We start from the raw sequence: 14,247 nt of genomic DNA, 5'->3' as shown, positions 1-14,247 counted from the left end.
CTTGCTGGCCCTGTAAGGCTGCGAATGAGGGTCGTTTTATATGTCGCGAGGTGTAGCTTTGGTGTTGTTCAGTAGGCCCAAGTTCACAAGGACAGGATACTCAGTTGCAGATCCTACCTGATTAGGCATAGCAAACCCGTGTGCCAGGTGCGAGGATGCCGCATATTCTATTCGGTCTTGCTGGCAAGATAACTACATCGTAGAATACTACTGAACACTGACAAGATATTTCAACTTACATGGTCCCGACAAAGGCATGAAGTGCAGATCCATAGCGACCCCCATTCCATCCCACGTGATGGAAGACCCTGCCATGCCTGCCTAGGTAGACGAGGATGCCCCACAGCCGACCTAAGATAGAAGGAGGAAGATTAAGAGAATACTGCGCTGTCGTTTTGTTCGGGGGCTAGAAAATGGATACTGTCAGTATCGAATATGCATTACCAATTTTCCATGTACCTTCTAATCCGCTAAAAGTCCATCAGCTAGGTAAGTACTAAGGTAGTCTGTGGAGTCGACAGGTACTAGGTAGCTATAAGGTTGTTGGAATGTGTGGTATATACATAGATCTCAACGTTGTGTATCTGAAACATGACGTACGTTGGAACTGACTGACTGACATTAAGGTCAACGCCACACACGATGTGAAATCGCTCAATATCGTACCATAATGGGCACTCGAGAAGCATTGGGTTAAGAGAAGTATTCCTGGGTTTCCACAACCCTTCATACCTCCCTGCATCAACGTTACCGTCCAAGGTAACTAACGCAGCCCTGCATGCAGAAAAGACAGCCGCAATTTCCGGGCTATCTTCGAACGGCTGCACAGCCATCAGGACCCCGGTGAGATGACTGAATCGACTGCGTTGAGCTGGCGGGCAAAGTAAAGACGCAGCGAGAAGAAGACAGAGGAGACAAGCTAAAGAACGAATTAGGTGCACAGTAACGTCGGCCGCCAGCTGCAGCTTCCCCGTCCAAACTCCTCCTAGATGGTGCTCTAGCTTCGAACGCGACATGGAACCCTTTCCGTCAGTCTAAACAACGTCTCTGAGGCCTTTTTCTTCGTTTTTTGATCAATTGAAGTGTCTCTTGACAGCATGTTAGTTCCCAAAAGCGGGACTGGCTACCTAGATATGTTGATATCCTCCTACCCTGGCCTTGCTCCAACTTGGCAACCCTACTAATAGAATATGCACGTCAAAAGGTAAGTGCCGTGCCCAGCAATAATTTACACCACCATCTTACTGCATCACGTCTAGCCCGGACAAGATCGAGAACCCACATCTGTCTCTTAAAAGGACCCAGGCCCAACCTTTCCCGTGCCCCCGTTCATAAAACGGATTCCACGTTATACTTTATCGAGACCCTTCCTTCCTTAACCCGGCTGTTGCGTCGCTCCTGCTCCGTGCTCACCTTAGCTTGACTTCCTACACCCGCCTACCTACCTACCACTTGCTCTCATTTCCCTCCTGCCCTGTCTCTTCCTCCTCACTCAACACCATCTATCTACCTGCCTTCCTGCCTGGACAAAAATCATATACGACATTACCACTGTTTGTTGTTCTGCTCTGCTCTGCTATACTCTGCTACTTAAATCAAGAAGCTCGATCAACTCTTTCGTTCCCTGAGCGGCATTGGGTTGCCAATTGCCCACCATCGCTCATCGCATCCATCTCAGGCTTTTTTGTCCGCCTAGTCTACCTATTTTGTTTCGCCACAGTCACTATTTCATCTCCAACCATCGACTCTGAAACCATCACAATGGATTTTACCGGGCAATACAACTTCACCAACCCTCAGCCTTACCACCAGTTCATGCCAATTCCTCCTCTGACGCCGTCACACTCTCATTCCGCCGGCTCCGATGATTTCAATGCATCCCCGCCTGTCAGTAAATGTTCTTCTCCGCGATCTCTTCTCCCCCCACTCCCCCGGTGCAGCCCTGCCTTAGCGTTCTCTTACCTGAGCATTACTCTATCAACCTTCAGCCTTAGATGTCCAACGTCTTTTGGCTTCTTCTCCGTTGTACCTGCAGCTCGTTTATTTCATGACACTAGCGCATATAAGCTGACGTCTGGTTTGACATGTACATAGGAAAACTACGACGGCCCTTCCACCACCAAAATGACCAGTTCCAATCTTTCGATTATACAACCGCCCAAGGCTTCAACGCCAATCCTCACCAGCCTGCCTCCGGTTTCCCTGGACCTCCCACACCTCCAGGTCAGAACGTCTTCGCTTCCCAAATGCAAGGCCACCGGCAGCAAGGAGGCTCGATGAGAAACGGGTCTCCTGATGAACAATCAATCGCTCGAGGGGGCAGTGAAGAGGATGAAAATCTGACTCCTGCCCAGTCTCGAAGAAAGGCACAAAACCGCGCTGCGTAAGTTTGTCCGACGCTCTTGTCCTTATGCAGATCCATGAAGTCGGATTTTTGTCAAGCGGAGGGTCTCGATATACAATTACTCCAGACGAGCTGTTCTCATTTTCTCATCAAGCTAACATATGGTTCTATAGACAGCGCGCCTTCCGTGAGAGAAAAGAGAGGCATGTCAAAGATCTAGAGGCGAAGCTCGCTGGTCTCGAGGCTGCGCAGCAACAATCGTCTATCGAAAACGAGCGCTTGAAGCGCGATCTTCAGAAAATATCCACCGAGAATGAGATATTGCGTGCCACGTCACACACGGGTCATGGTTCCATCTCTCCTGAGCCTGCAACTGGACCGCTGCGCTTCAAGCCTACAGATTTTTACTCCAACGTATTGCAAAACCACACGAACAAATCACCCTCCCACCGCATTGTCACCTCGGATGATGGCGAACGACTTCTTGCTGCAGGTGCCACGTGGGATTTTATCATTTCTCACGACCTGTTCAAGAAAGGTCTGGTCGATATAGCTGATGTGAGCGAGCGTCTCAAGAACTGCGCTAGATGCGATGGCCAAGGCCCTGTTTTCTCAGAACGCTCAATCACTAATGCCATTGAGCAAAGTGTTGCTAGCGGCACTGATGACCTCCTCTGAACGACAAATGAGGTGTAAAAGGGGCCATTCAGCAGAAATGATATATGTGTGGCTTCATCATGATTGACGTATATCACATGAAGGAAATCAGTGGATAATCTATGATACCCCCGCCCGTCGGGGCTTTATGGCGTGGCGTTTTGTATTCGGGATTTAACGATTCATCCAGGGGCATTCTGGGACTTCGTGGCGAAGGTATGCAGCATTTGTATGCGTATAAACGCGACCTAGCTGCAGGGTGTTATTAGGGGGTTACCAAAGACGCGTTCCCATTGTCAAATTCCTCTTGGCGGGTCCTCATGGAGGGATCAATCAAACATTATTCAACCGTTCGTGCTTGGTCACGATTATGACAGCAAATATTGGATTACAGATAATGACAAAATTTACAACAGGAAAATCTCCGTGATACAAAACTATACTACATCAGCCTCCAAGACACTAGCACATCTCGAGTGCCAATAATACAAACCAAGATACGCTGCAGAACTCCGGAAGAAAACCAAAACCCTTCGTCATGAAAATCATACATATCCCCCCTCGTTAAACCTACCCGAAACAATATCTCTCAAGCTTCGGTCTATGTAGCAATCGTTATTACTTTCGTTCTCTCCCCTTTTAGATACCGTAGCCCTTTTGATTTTCCCCTCTCTTCTTTAGTGGACAACGTATCCATTGTCTCCTCCCAACAATTCATCCATACTCGAGTCTTCGGACGAGATACACGACTGAAGGGTTGCCTAGGTAGTACAAGGACTTGGTTTATCACAGTCCCATTATTGCTCCAGGTCTCAGTGTGTAGGTAACAATCTAGTCCTTCTTAGTACCGTTGGCCTGGGGTCCTTCGTTCTCGACGTAAGGGTGCTTGATGGTCAGGCACCAGATGTCAAGATAATCGCAGATGGTGACGATGACATCAACAACGAAACTGCCATACACACCAACAGCGGTTCCGAGCATCATGAACATGAAGGCAACTTGATAAACACTATCACCAAGAGCGCTAGGCCAGCCGACGCCAAGATGTTGTTGGAAGATGGGTCCCAGGGAGTCGATGACACCGAAAGCAAGGGGCAGACCCAGCACATTCCAGTAAGGGAATCGCAAGTGAACAAGGTGAGCTGTAATCATTTGTCCAACACTGTAAGCATTGACGAGGCCAGCGAAGAGGGCGAATGGGACGAGATGGCACTGGCGGATCTTGGGCTGAAGGTATAGATAGGCGACGACCATAGACCAGATGCTGAAGAACGGCACTAGGCCAAGGAGAGCACCACGAGAACGATCTCCACGGGCTCGACGAGCACGGATAACGTTGAGAGAAGATTCAACGGTGTTGAAAACTAGCATGATACTGCCCTGAACAAGATACCACTCAGTGAAGGTGAGATTGTAGATGAAAGAAGGGACGCCAACGGTGGAAGGTACACCAATGGTTTGGAACATGCTCTGTTGCCAGAAGTGCGCACCGCCGACGTATCCTGTAAAGATGAAAACCAGGACAATTGCGAGAACGCCCTCAACGGGACCGTTGACAATGCCGAGAGTCAGAGTCTTGGTGTGGTAGGTCTCCCAGGTCTGAACGTAGAAGGTCAAGAGAGCTGAGATAATCAGTATCATGGTATTGGCAGAATTATGAGTGCAAACTTACATGCGAACAACACAGCCACAGTTTGCCAGCTTTGTCCCATGTTCTGAGAAGCGGCAAATAGAAGGACTTCGAGTGATGTGTTACAAGCGTCCACACCATGGTCAAAGAGCTCGCCAAGAGGTCCGGATTGTCGGGTTCGTCGCCTACATTACTTGGATCAGCACAATCATGTCTCGCGAAAGGGAGGGATTCCTCCGAGTCTACTTACGCTTGGGTTCCGTCTACAGCGTCAAATGTTTGATACAGGAACAATCCCAGGGCCCAAGAGTAGTATACCCATGAGGGACAATCCTGGTCCAATGAGGGCGTGTACCACAGCATGGCCAAAAAGTTTGCAACGACAAAAGAAAATCCCGTTAAGGTGATAGCGTTCGGGGCCATACTCATGGGGAAGCACTTTATAACGAAATTGGTATAGAAAGGCTTGAGAACATATTTGGAGAGCAGCGAATGGTCAACTCCAGAGTACTTGTACTCCCTGAGCGCCGGGAGCTCCTTTTGCCGCACGTAGACCATAGTGGAAGTTTCAGCCGTTCAGTTGCGGTTTCTTTTCTCAGATGTTCGTGCGTTTTGGTTGATGCAAAGCGATCGTTTAATATCGTGGCCTTTTTTTCTCCTTCAAGTGGGTAAAATCTGTGTTGTGTCCGATTCCGCTCTGCGCTTTCGCTTGGCTGATCGTGCAGTAATGTGCGTTCGAACTCGGATTCCCGGAGCAGACAAAGGTTCGCAGGAGTCGCAGTCTAGGTACAGGTGTACAGCAGATAGACGTGGTTGTTTAAAGCTCTGTTTCAAAAAGTCAGAAGCTGAGATGGGGAAGTCCGAAAGGCAAGGTCAAATGGTAAGCAAAAGATGCCAGCAGGATCGAAAAGTGGACCGATCAGAGACCCGACTCTGGAGACAGGAGGGGAAGAGGGACTAGATGTAGAAGAAAAAGGATTTTCTAGGTATCCAGTCTTTTTCGTTGATGCTCACTGATAGGTGTGACGTACCTAGTGTTTTCATAAGTACCGTATTTCTTAAGAGCCACCTGGACAAAAACACGTACGCGTGAATTCAAGCTTTTGAGGATCTTCCTGTTTCACTGTTTGATGGGAAATTGGTCAAGATAAGATCCCCAAGCGAAGACGGGGGCCCCTGATCTAACGTCATGGGGTCCACCCACACTTCCATGTCTTTTCGTCATCTACACTAATAACCCGTAAACGTGGCTGATCAATGTCTTGTCTTTGACATGTGCTATCACGGCCCCGTGACGGCCTCTTTATTACAGCTCTAATATCTTGGCCCCTGTACTGGTCAAGTTACCAAGTATGGATATGGAGCAAGTAATTCTAACCAAGGCGCAGATTTTAAGACTACGCATGTGCTATTAGTAGTCATACAACGGGAAACAGCAAGTGACAATTTGTTTTCTTCATTCAAATGTCTACCTAGGTACCTAAGGTAGCAGCAGACAGTCCTTCCATCAGTTTTTATATTGCTATTGTGCGAGTCGACGGGTGTACATATATTTAGAACTTCATGTCCTTTAGGGCATAGACTATATCGCAACTACCTCCATGTTGAGTCAACCCAAAAGGCATCCAACCTTCCTGCCCTGCATTGGCCAACGCAAGGTTGTAGTCTGCATACGTCTTCCCAGAAACCATACCATGCTGACATGTCTAATGCATCACATAAGGGATAGTTCATACTCCCGACTTCATATCTTTCACAAACCAACGGCCCACTACTTGGTAGCCTGAACTGGTGGAGTATGGCTGGCGTTGTTCTTCTGCCACTCCTCTCCGATGAACTGCTGTACGTTCGCATGCGCCATGCTGAACAGTGGTCGAGCATGTTCCGCCACTGTCATGCGGTTGGCATGATTGATACTCATCGGGTAGTGATAATCACCTTTTTTGGAAGGGCGTCCATCTCCAATTGCGCCAAAATCCCCTTTGCCCGTGGGTGGTTGGATTTGCATGGCAATTTCCTCAGATGATGCCAGGAGAAAATCAGCTCCTGCGTACCAAGCACGGTTGACATCTTCGCTGCGAGCCTTGATGTCATTTGCATTCCGGATTCGAGGTCCTTGAGAATACTGATGCTGGCTCTGCTTTCGCGATGACGCCCAGCAGTCAGGGGCCACAGTAGACCCCCAGGCCCACGAGGGTGTCACATTTGAGGGATGCAGTTGTTCCTGTGTGAGGTAGCTAACGAATTCGCTGGCTCGAGCGCTGGCGCTGATGTCCGAGTCCTCAGTAAAGTCTACAGCGGCTGTTGATGTGGGCAGTGGGGTCTTGGATACCAGTGGAGGCATTGTCTTGAGAGAATGTGAGTTCTGCTCCAGGCTCATAGGATTGACACCTGCTTGTCGTAGAGTCTGCCGAGTGATGATGAGAACATCGTCATCGTCTTCTTGGCTGGAGTCTTGAGTGGGTGTACCAGTGTGCAGTGCCTTGAAGGTAGATTCAAAGGTTGATGGGCGGTACTGTCTTTGGCCCGGCGGTCCAGCAGTCAGAGGCAGTGGTGCACCTGATGAGGTAACACGAGTAGCTGAACCAAGGGTGTTGGTAGCGAGGGTAGGATTGCTACCGACTGCGCGATCAAAGCTCTCCAAGGTCACAGGGTGGATGCTAAGCGACCTATCGTCGCGGCTGTTCCAGATCGCATCCTCGGCGGACCTCCCAAATAGTTTGGCCTCTCTTCGAGGTGGCTGCAAGTTGCCGAGTGGATCAGTGCTGTACTTGAGTGTCTTTGGGAGGCTAGGAGAGCCGCTGCGTGGATAGCATGGCTCGTCACTGCGAGTCGCTGACTTCAAGCTCAGAGCCGGCTTGATTCCTCGTAGAAGGGTCCTTTGAGCTTTCTTCTGGTTCGGATTCGGGTAAGAAGCCAGATTGTGAAGAGACTTCACTGTCATATTCAGCAGCGGGTCCATGCCAGGCTCGCGGTCATCGTCGCTCTCGTCGCTTGGGTCAGCATCAGTGAAAGTATCTTGTTCGATCTCTGAGAAGAGAGATGCAAGTGGTGACGGCGTTGCTGAAGATCCAAGTCGGGGAACTTGGGCAGACATGTTGACACATCCGTGGTCGGTGTCAGTCAGGGGGCTGGACGGTCCGTCGTACTGTGTTTGGGGGCTATACTGCTGAAGAGATGAAGAGCGAGTAGTCTTGATAGGCAGCGTCGCAAGGACGGATTTAGGCAGGAGAGATAGTCCCGCCGCAGGAAGACTGGCAGGCCACTTGAGGAAGCGACCTCGTCGGGCAGGTGGTTGCAGTGGCTGAGAAGTACTAGGGTTGTACGGGGTGCCAGCCGTAGTGTAAGTGACCTTTGAAGCCGAAGACGGGGCGGTCGCGGTGGAAGAGGTGATGCTGACGGGGGAGGATAAGTCTTCCATAGTAGAATCAGATTGATACATCCTGTCTGCCAGAGATGGTAAGGACGATTGATCCCTGAAATCTAAGGAAAGTGCCGGTTAGATTGGAATGCTAAATCGTCCAAAGGCGCCTGGAAATTAGACTTGTTGAATAAGCCTGGAAAGAAAAAGGGTGAATATTGCTGCAGCAAAAGTGGAGGATTGGGTAGCGGTGCAAAGTGATGAATATATTCGCAGCGCAAGATAACGTGGTGGAACGAGTGGCTGCGACCTTAGGTCTTCACCATTACCTGAACGATGATCGTAGCGGGCAATGATAGAAGAAATTGGGGTGATAGAAAGTAAGAGTGAAGGGTGAAGTGGTAAAGGGGATGGTGAGAGTGGGCGAAGAAGGAAGTGCGAGGAAGGTGTAAGAGAGGGTGCAAGTGAAGTGAATGGGGGAAGGTACCGTGCCTTCCTCCTACTCTACAAACCGCGCTGCGCAACACGGAAGGAGATATGGAAGGAGCACACTGCCAACGTAAACTTGAATAGATTAAACGAACCGGGAACTCAATGGATCCAAAAGTTTCAGTAGCCCAAATGTTGAATATATAAATAAATGAAGTTTTACGTTCATTGAGCGTCTGCCTCGGTCCGAAGATCCAACGCACAGGTGAAAGAGACGAAGAAAGAAGATGACCTCGAAGTTGGACCCGGCACAGAAGAGGAGTTTAATTCATTAAAACTCCGCGTGATACTTATATGCACGCAATTGCGCCGTCGCTGCTCCAAGTTTTATTGTCCCTGACTGTGACGGTGCTCATCAGTGTCAACAGGCGAAATCGGTGTAAGTACTTCCGACAAGATCAACTTCCCATTTATGAGCAAGCTTTTAGGAACATCTGGAAAAAATTAAACTCGATTGGCTGAATAGACTTTAGGTACCTATGTCACGGTCGCGGTCAGGCAGTGTTCTGATTCCAGCTGTCCATATTACTCCTCGCCAATAATGGTAACTGCTTCTATGTAACTTGTGGTTCATATCGCCTGCCAATAGCAAGATCACGTTGCATACTCAACGCATGCAGGTAGTTTTCCATACCATATCTTCCAGCTCGGTCGAGCAGTTTTGTTACCGAATAGTGCCAGGTAAAAACGAAGGAGCCAGATATATTGGTGATACCATCACCGCTGGGCGTTCAACTCTCATATTGTACTTAAGAACCCCAGGTCAAGATATAACAGGCTTCACAATTGGTGGATCGCATGCTCTCTAACTCGCGCCTTAATTTTTACCGTGTTCTTTGAAGTGACCTTGGTGGTGACTTGTATTTACCCAGATAATACAATGGAGCCTTGGGCCGCAGAAGAATTAACTGTCGCATTTTAAGAAACGAGACCACCTATTTGCCTTATGGTAGCTTGTCGGGGTGCACCTATCTATACGTTGTTGGAACGTAAACTTAGAGTTATGTTATTTGCCCCCTTTTGAGAGTCCAGCTTTTGCATTCGTTCACAAAGACTTTGAGGTCCAGAGTCATATGTTGCCCCAAGAGTGAAAAGGATGCATGTGCAAGGTATTTTGCCAGAAGCAAAAGCCGTCCATCAGTTGTTTGGCAGTTGCAGCCACCTAGTGCAAATTGTTAGGTATCTCTCACACGCCATTCATTCGTGTATAAACAGGTCCAGTGCGTTTAGACAACTGGCAAAAGAAATAAGAAAATTGGATATCACAAGCAAATATGAAGGCCCAGTTGACTAATAATTCTCTTGCTCCACACAAGCCAATATCTACAGAGGCAGATGCCATCTCAACTACCTTCCAAGCCCCTTACAGCATTCGTTAATCATATCGCCTCCAGATATCCTCTTTGTCTGCAGAGAAGGTCGTGTTCATATCCGCATGTCCTGTCACTCTGGTACAATACCCTCTCCCTCTCACTGCCCTCCTCTCCTTAAAGAAAATAAAACTCCTGTTTCGCCGCAAGACGTGAACTGTAATGCGAAATCCGCCTATTTAGGCATCACAGCGTCCCGCGCTACATCAAAGACCAGACCAAAACATGAACTGGCAGAAGACAAGAACCGTAACATAAGGAACAAAGTTTAAATAACACCCGGATCCGGGGTCTAGAACTAGAGTGCCCGTTTCGGGCAACAGAATAAAGAGTAGGCCGCAAGGTAATAACCAGAAGATATAACCAACCAACAAGACACTATATTAGTCTAGAGGGCGTGGTGTCTCTTGGGCAAATAGCCCTAGGAATAATAAAAGGCTGAAACGTATGAATACCGGGCTTAATTTGCCGATTGAAGAAAAACGAAATGTTTTGGTCAGAGCCAGCACTGAGGCCTACTCGGCAGATTCACTAGAAGCCGCCTGGTGGGTAGGCACTTCCTGGTACCATACCAGGACCTCGCCCACTCCGCGAACTGGGTAATTGAAAGTCCGGAGTATCTAGAAGCATATCTTGACGCTGTTGCTGTTGTTGATGGACAGGTCGTCGATGAGGAGGCCCTTGTTGATATGGCATTGGTGGCGGAGGTCCGGGGTTCCAACGGGGGTTGATGCCACGCTGGGAGATAGAAGTAAAAGTCGAGTGCTCGGACTCAGCGGGGCTTCGAGCACCCGCATTATTAGCATGGACATCCTCATAGATGGGCTCAATCGGCGGTGGCTGGAGGTTGTTGTTTGACAGGGACGCCTCGGGGGCAAAACGGGGATCTACATCTTCATAATAATTGCTGTTCCCCATAACTGCGGGCTGTTGCGTAACAGGAGGCGTGTTTCTTCCCAGAGGGTGGCTCGTAGCTAGGGGAGGCGGAGCTTTAGGTGAGTTCCGGCCATCACCTTGATTCCAAGCAGCACGAGGCGGAGCGTATTGCCTGCGATAAAGTTAGTGTTTATAGAGAGGTGCGTGCGTGCGTGCGTGCGTATCATACTCATCGTTACTGTATTTGCTGCCTTCGCTCATGATAGTATCATTTCGCTGGGGGATTTGGCCCTGCTGAAGACCGACCATACCTGCAACATCTACGTCGCTGTCCCTGAGCTGACCATAGTTTCCACCCTGATGGCCATGAACCGCTGGGGAAGCATCCATCTCTACTGGTCGACCGCCTATAGTGGCAGGTTCAGTTCCTGGTAATGGTGGCGGCGATTCTGCTCGCGGTAGTTCAGACTCAGGACGGTAGGCAGTGTAGGTGTTCAAGCTGGGCATCGATGGGTTCGTCGAGCTATACCCATTGGATGGCTCCGATGGCTGGAAGTCTGAAGCGTAGTTTTGACCAGGAGATGGTCTTCGGTCGTAAGGTCCATTGCTGTGCCCTGATGGACCTGGGCCTCCCCTCATTCCACCTGGGCCATAGGCGCCTCGACCTGGTGGGCCAGATCCTCCCCGTCCACCTCTAGGTCCATAGCCGCCTCTTCCGGGTGTGCCATAGCCCCCGCGGCCTCGCATAGGGGCGCCGTAATTATCATATCCTCCACGGCCATAGCCTCCTCTTCCACCACGGTATCCTCCATTTCCTCTTCCGCGGTTGCTCATGCTTGGAGAAGGCCCTCTTCGACCGGCGTACGGGTCGATGCCATTGTCTATCGGGTTCCCAAACTGATCCTGAGAACCTTGTCTCTGGGGAGTTCTATTAAAAGCAGCCGCTTCGCCGACGTTGACTGGCTCATGAGGGACACCTGGAGATCGGTTCGATGTTGCCCGGCGGGTGAGCGGGACTTCTTCGCTGATTTGATCGCTTCGGTTCTTTTGATCAAACGTCGCAAAGGCTGGGATATTGTCATGAACGCTGTTTCCGACAGGCTGAGTGGGCAGCGTCGGCTGTCTAGTGATCCCATCCTCAGCAGCTGTCTTATCCTGAGCGGTTCTATTATAATAGTTTTGACCGCTCATCTCGGCGTTATCGGCAATACGTCTCTGCCTGTCTTTCCTGCTGACCAGAGTGCGACGCATTGCACAGGTCACCAATCCGCTCATAGCAACAAGAATAGTAGCCGCCAGAACCAGATATGAGCCCCATGCCAGGTGTGGCACAAACAGTAGCACGTCGATCAAAAATGCCAGCAAGCAGACCAGGAAGTCGATGAATAAAAAGATAAACAAAATGAGGAGATATCTCGTAGAGTGCGACGGTCCATGCAAATGAGACACAGCTGCCATGATGGTCATGACAAGGGTGATGAGTGCCGCGACTGGATGCACAATGAGAATAGCTGAAAGGGTATTTCGAACGCCGGATGGCAGGTCAAATGCTTGGGAATTATCCCCAGCTAATTTAGCTGCGAGAAACGTCAGTAAAGGTTAGGAGACTGATTACGTTTCCGTCGTCACTGTAAACTAACCAGTATCATATCCAACTCCGATACCACTACATCCCTTGCCATTTTGGCAGTAGCCAAACACGCCATATGTAACACCACCAAAGTCACTCAGTGGAATAGCCTCGATTATCGGTGTCGATATGACGGCTAATAGAAGCAGGGCGAAAGCTGCGAATAGCAGCAGAGTCAGTGGTGTGCCGGGCCGCAACATGACGGCGGTGCGCTAAGCGCTTGGTAGAAAACTGATGGCAATACGACAGAGCAAGCAGCCGACGTCGTGAAGACGCGGGGACAGGACGTCTCAGGGGCTTAAATTCTAGCCCTTGCACAGGATTTCGTTTCGATAGAAGCGTTGGTGTAAATCATAGGTGAAAAAGAAGGCGAAAAGCTCTGTGAAGTACGGGGTCAAAGTACCAGAAGCATTTGGCGAGTAGTAGATCTGATCCAATTCGTGTCGATTCCTCGTGATAATTGTCTGTCCGACTATCTGCCGTTTGTCCGCCTGCTGAAGGACCTCAGCGCGAATTTTGACGGTTAAATCGGTGAATGGGTGAAGATGCGACGCAGTCACAAGCGCCGGTTTTGATCGTCGAATCGACAAGCTTGGTGATATGAACGATGGTGGCCAAGCAATTCAAATATGAATCCGCCAGTAATTTCGACAGCAGACGCGATCTTCAACGCCTTTCGACACGCTACAACAGTTAAGAATCGAGTTGGAACGAGTGTATGTGGTCGGGAATCGAGTAATGAGGAGGGGAGAGCACCTTGGGTCTTGGGTTGTAATCAGACAAGGTCCCATCTCCACTAATGTGCTTGTTGCTTTGCTCTTCACTATCAAACCTGGCTCCATGTGGCTTAGCAGAGCGCTGGGGGAACTAGATGCGCTAGTCTCATGCGGGTTAGTGCTTCATGGTGCCCTGGTCAGAAGTGGTGTGCTGGTCCAGGCACAGGGGCCTTCTTGTTCGCAGCTCGCCAGCAATCAGACCCAGAGTCGTCGCAGAAATATGGATATTTCCATGCATTGAATTTGATCTGATCTGCCCGTCCCATTCAAATTGACCTCCTTGTCCCACGCGGATTCTTCTCAATTGGCGAGAGCATGGCATTCAAGGTTTGCGCCAATAACATATGCAGGTTGTCCATGATGCCTTGGGGAGGTTGCCAATAAAACAATCTTAGCCACAAGTTTAATTTCTCAGTCGTGCCATGCTTATCCCTCCAACCATCCATCCATCCATCCCACACCTTAGGTATTAACTTAACTTATCACAGCATCCAATCTGTGCAAGCCCGAGCAAGGTTGACACCATGTGGGCCTTTACCGTTACACCAAGCCCACCAATCCCACGCGTCGCGACCGTCATTTTCGCAAGCAGTCATACGAATCAGTTATCGTATCTTTGCTGCTTCGGCTGAGTCTCATCGTCTTTCCGGTTTTGGCTCGGCTCGACTTCAAAGCAATTACCAAGATCGAGTAAATTTAATACAAACTAAAGATACCACTAGTTGAACACGGCTCGACTGGCTACCTAGGGAGTTGTCTGATTTTGCATCTTCTCCATTTCCACAATCCTCAAATCTAACAAGTTTTCATTCCATCTTGCCTCAGTACTCACTAAATCTGAGACGACTTGGTCATATTGCGGCGTAAGCTTCCCAGGCTTGCCAGATTTGGTGCTAACACCAGTCAAAGAGCAAAGGTGAAAGGAAGTATCCGTGTTCTGTGCCTCTTTCGTATGCAATAATTGCTTATGCGCGTCCAAAGTCAATTGAGTTCCAAGAAAGCTTGTCTGTTATAGGTAGGCTGGCAAACAAGTCTCATCAATGCCAGCCAACCCTCGTATACAAATACAATACCTGCTAAGTCACATAGTTTCTCGCTTGGCTGGAGAAGGGGA

At 49.4% G+C, this 14,247-nt stretch overlaps 4 protein-coding genes across 4 annotated transcripts; 1 reads left to right on the top strand and 3 right to left on the bottom strand.

Annotated features, from left to right (window-relative positions):
• Positions 1–1,761: 1,761 nt before the first annotated feature.
• FGSG_13313 (uncharacterized protein) lies at positions 1,762–3,022 on the top strand (the record flags this gene model as incomplete). The annotated part of the gene is made up of 3 exons (XM_011321726.1): positions 1,762–1,891; positions 2,095–2,383; positions 2,518–3,022. The coding sequence occupies 3 exons, from the start codon at positions 1,762–1,764 to the stop codon at positions 3,020–3,022; spliced, it is 924 nt and encodes a 307-aa protein (XP_011320028.1).
• A 392-nt stretch (positions 3,023–3,414) lies between these two features.
• FGSG_08706 (uncharacterized protein) lies at positions 3,415–5,465 on the bottom strand. Its single transcript, XM_011321725.1, has 3 exons — positions 4,882–5,465; positions 4,674–4,816; positions 3,415–4,623 (listed from the first exon to the last, which is right to left on the bottom strand). Exons 1-3 carry the CDS (start codon positions 5,187–5,189, stop codon positions 3,833–3,835), a joined length of 1,242 nt encoding a protein of 413 aa, XP_011320027.1. The 5' UTR covers positions 5,190–5,465; the 3' UTR covers positions 3,415–3,832.
• A 937-nt stretch (positions 5,466–6,402) lies between these two features.
• On the bottom strand, positions 6,403–7,575 carry FGSG_08707 (uncharacterized protein; the record flags this gene model as incomplete). Its single annotated transcript, XM_011321724.1, has 1 exon — positions 6,403–7,575. One exon carries the CDS (start codon positions 7,573–7,575, stop codon positions 6,403–6,405), a length of 1,173 nt encoding a protein of 390 aa, XP_011320026.1.
• A 2,807-nt stretch (positions 7,576–10,382) lies between these two features.
• Positions 10,383–12,557, bottom strand: FGSG_08708 (uncharacterized protein; the record flags this gene model as incomplete). Its single annotated transcript, XM_011321723.1, has 3 exons — positions 10,383–10,899; positions 10,957–12,304; positions 12,368–12,557. 3 exons carry the CDS (start codon positions 12,555–12,557, stop codon positions 10,383–10,385), a joined length of 2,055 nt encoding a protein of 684 aa, XP_011320025.1.
• Positions 12,558–14,247: the final 1,690 nt, after the last annotated feature.

Source organism: Fusarium graminearum, chromosome 2 (assembly GCF_000240135.3).
Source record: "Fusarium graminearum PH-1 chromosome 2, whole genome shotgun sequence".
Classification (NCBI taxonomy): Eukaryota; Fungi; Ascomycota; class Sordariomycetes; order Hypocreales; family Nectriaceae; genus Fusarium; species Fusarium graminearum.
This window is presented reverse-complemented; position numbering and strand designations above follow the sequence as displayed.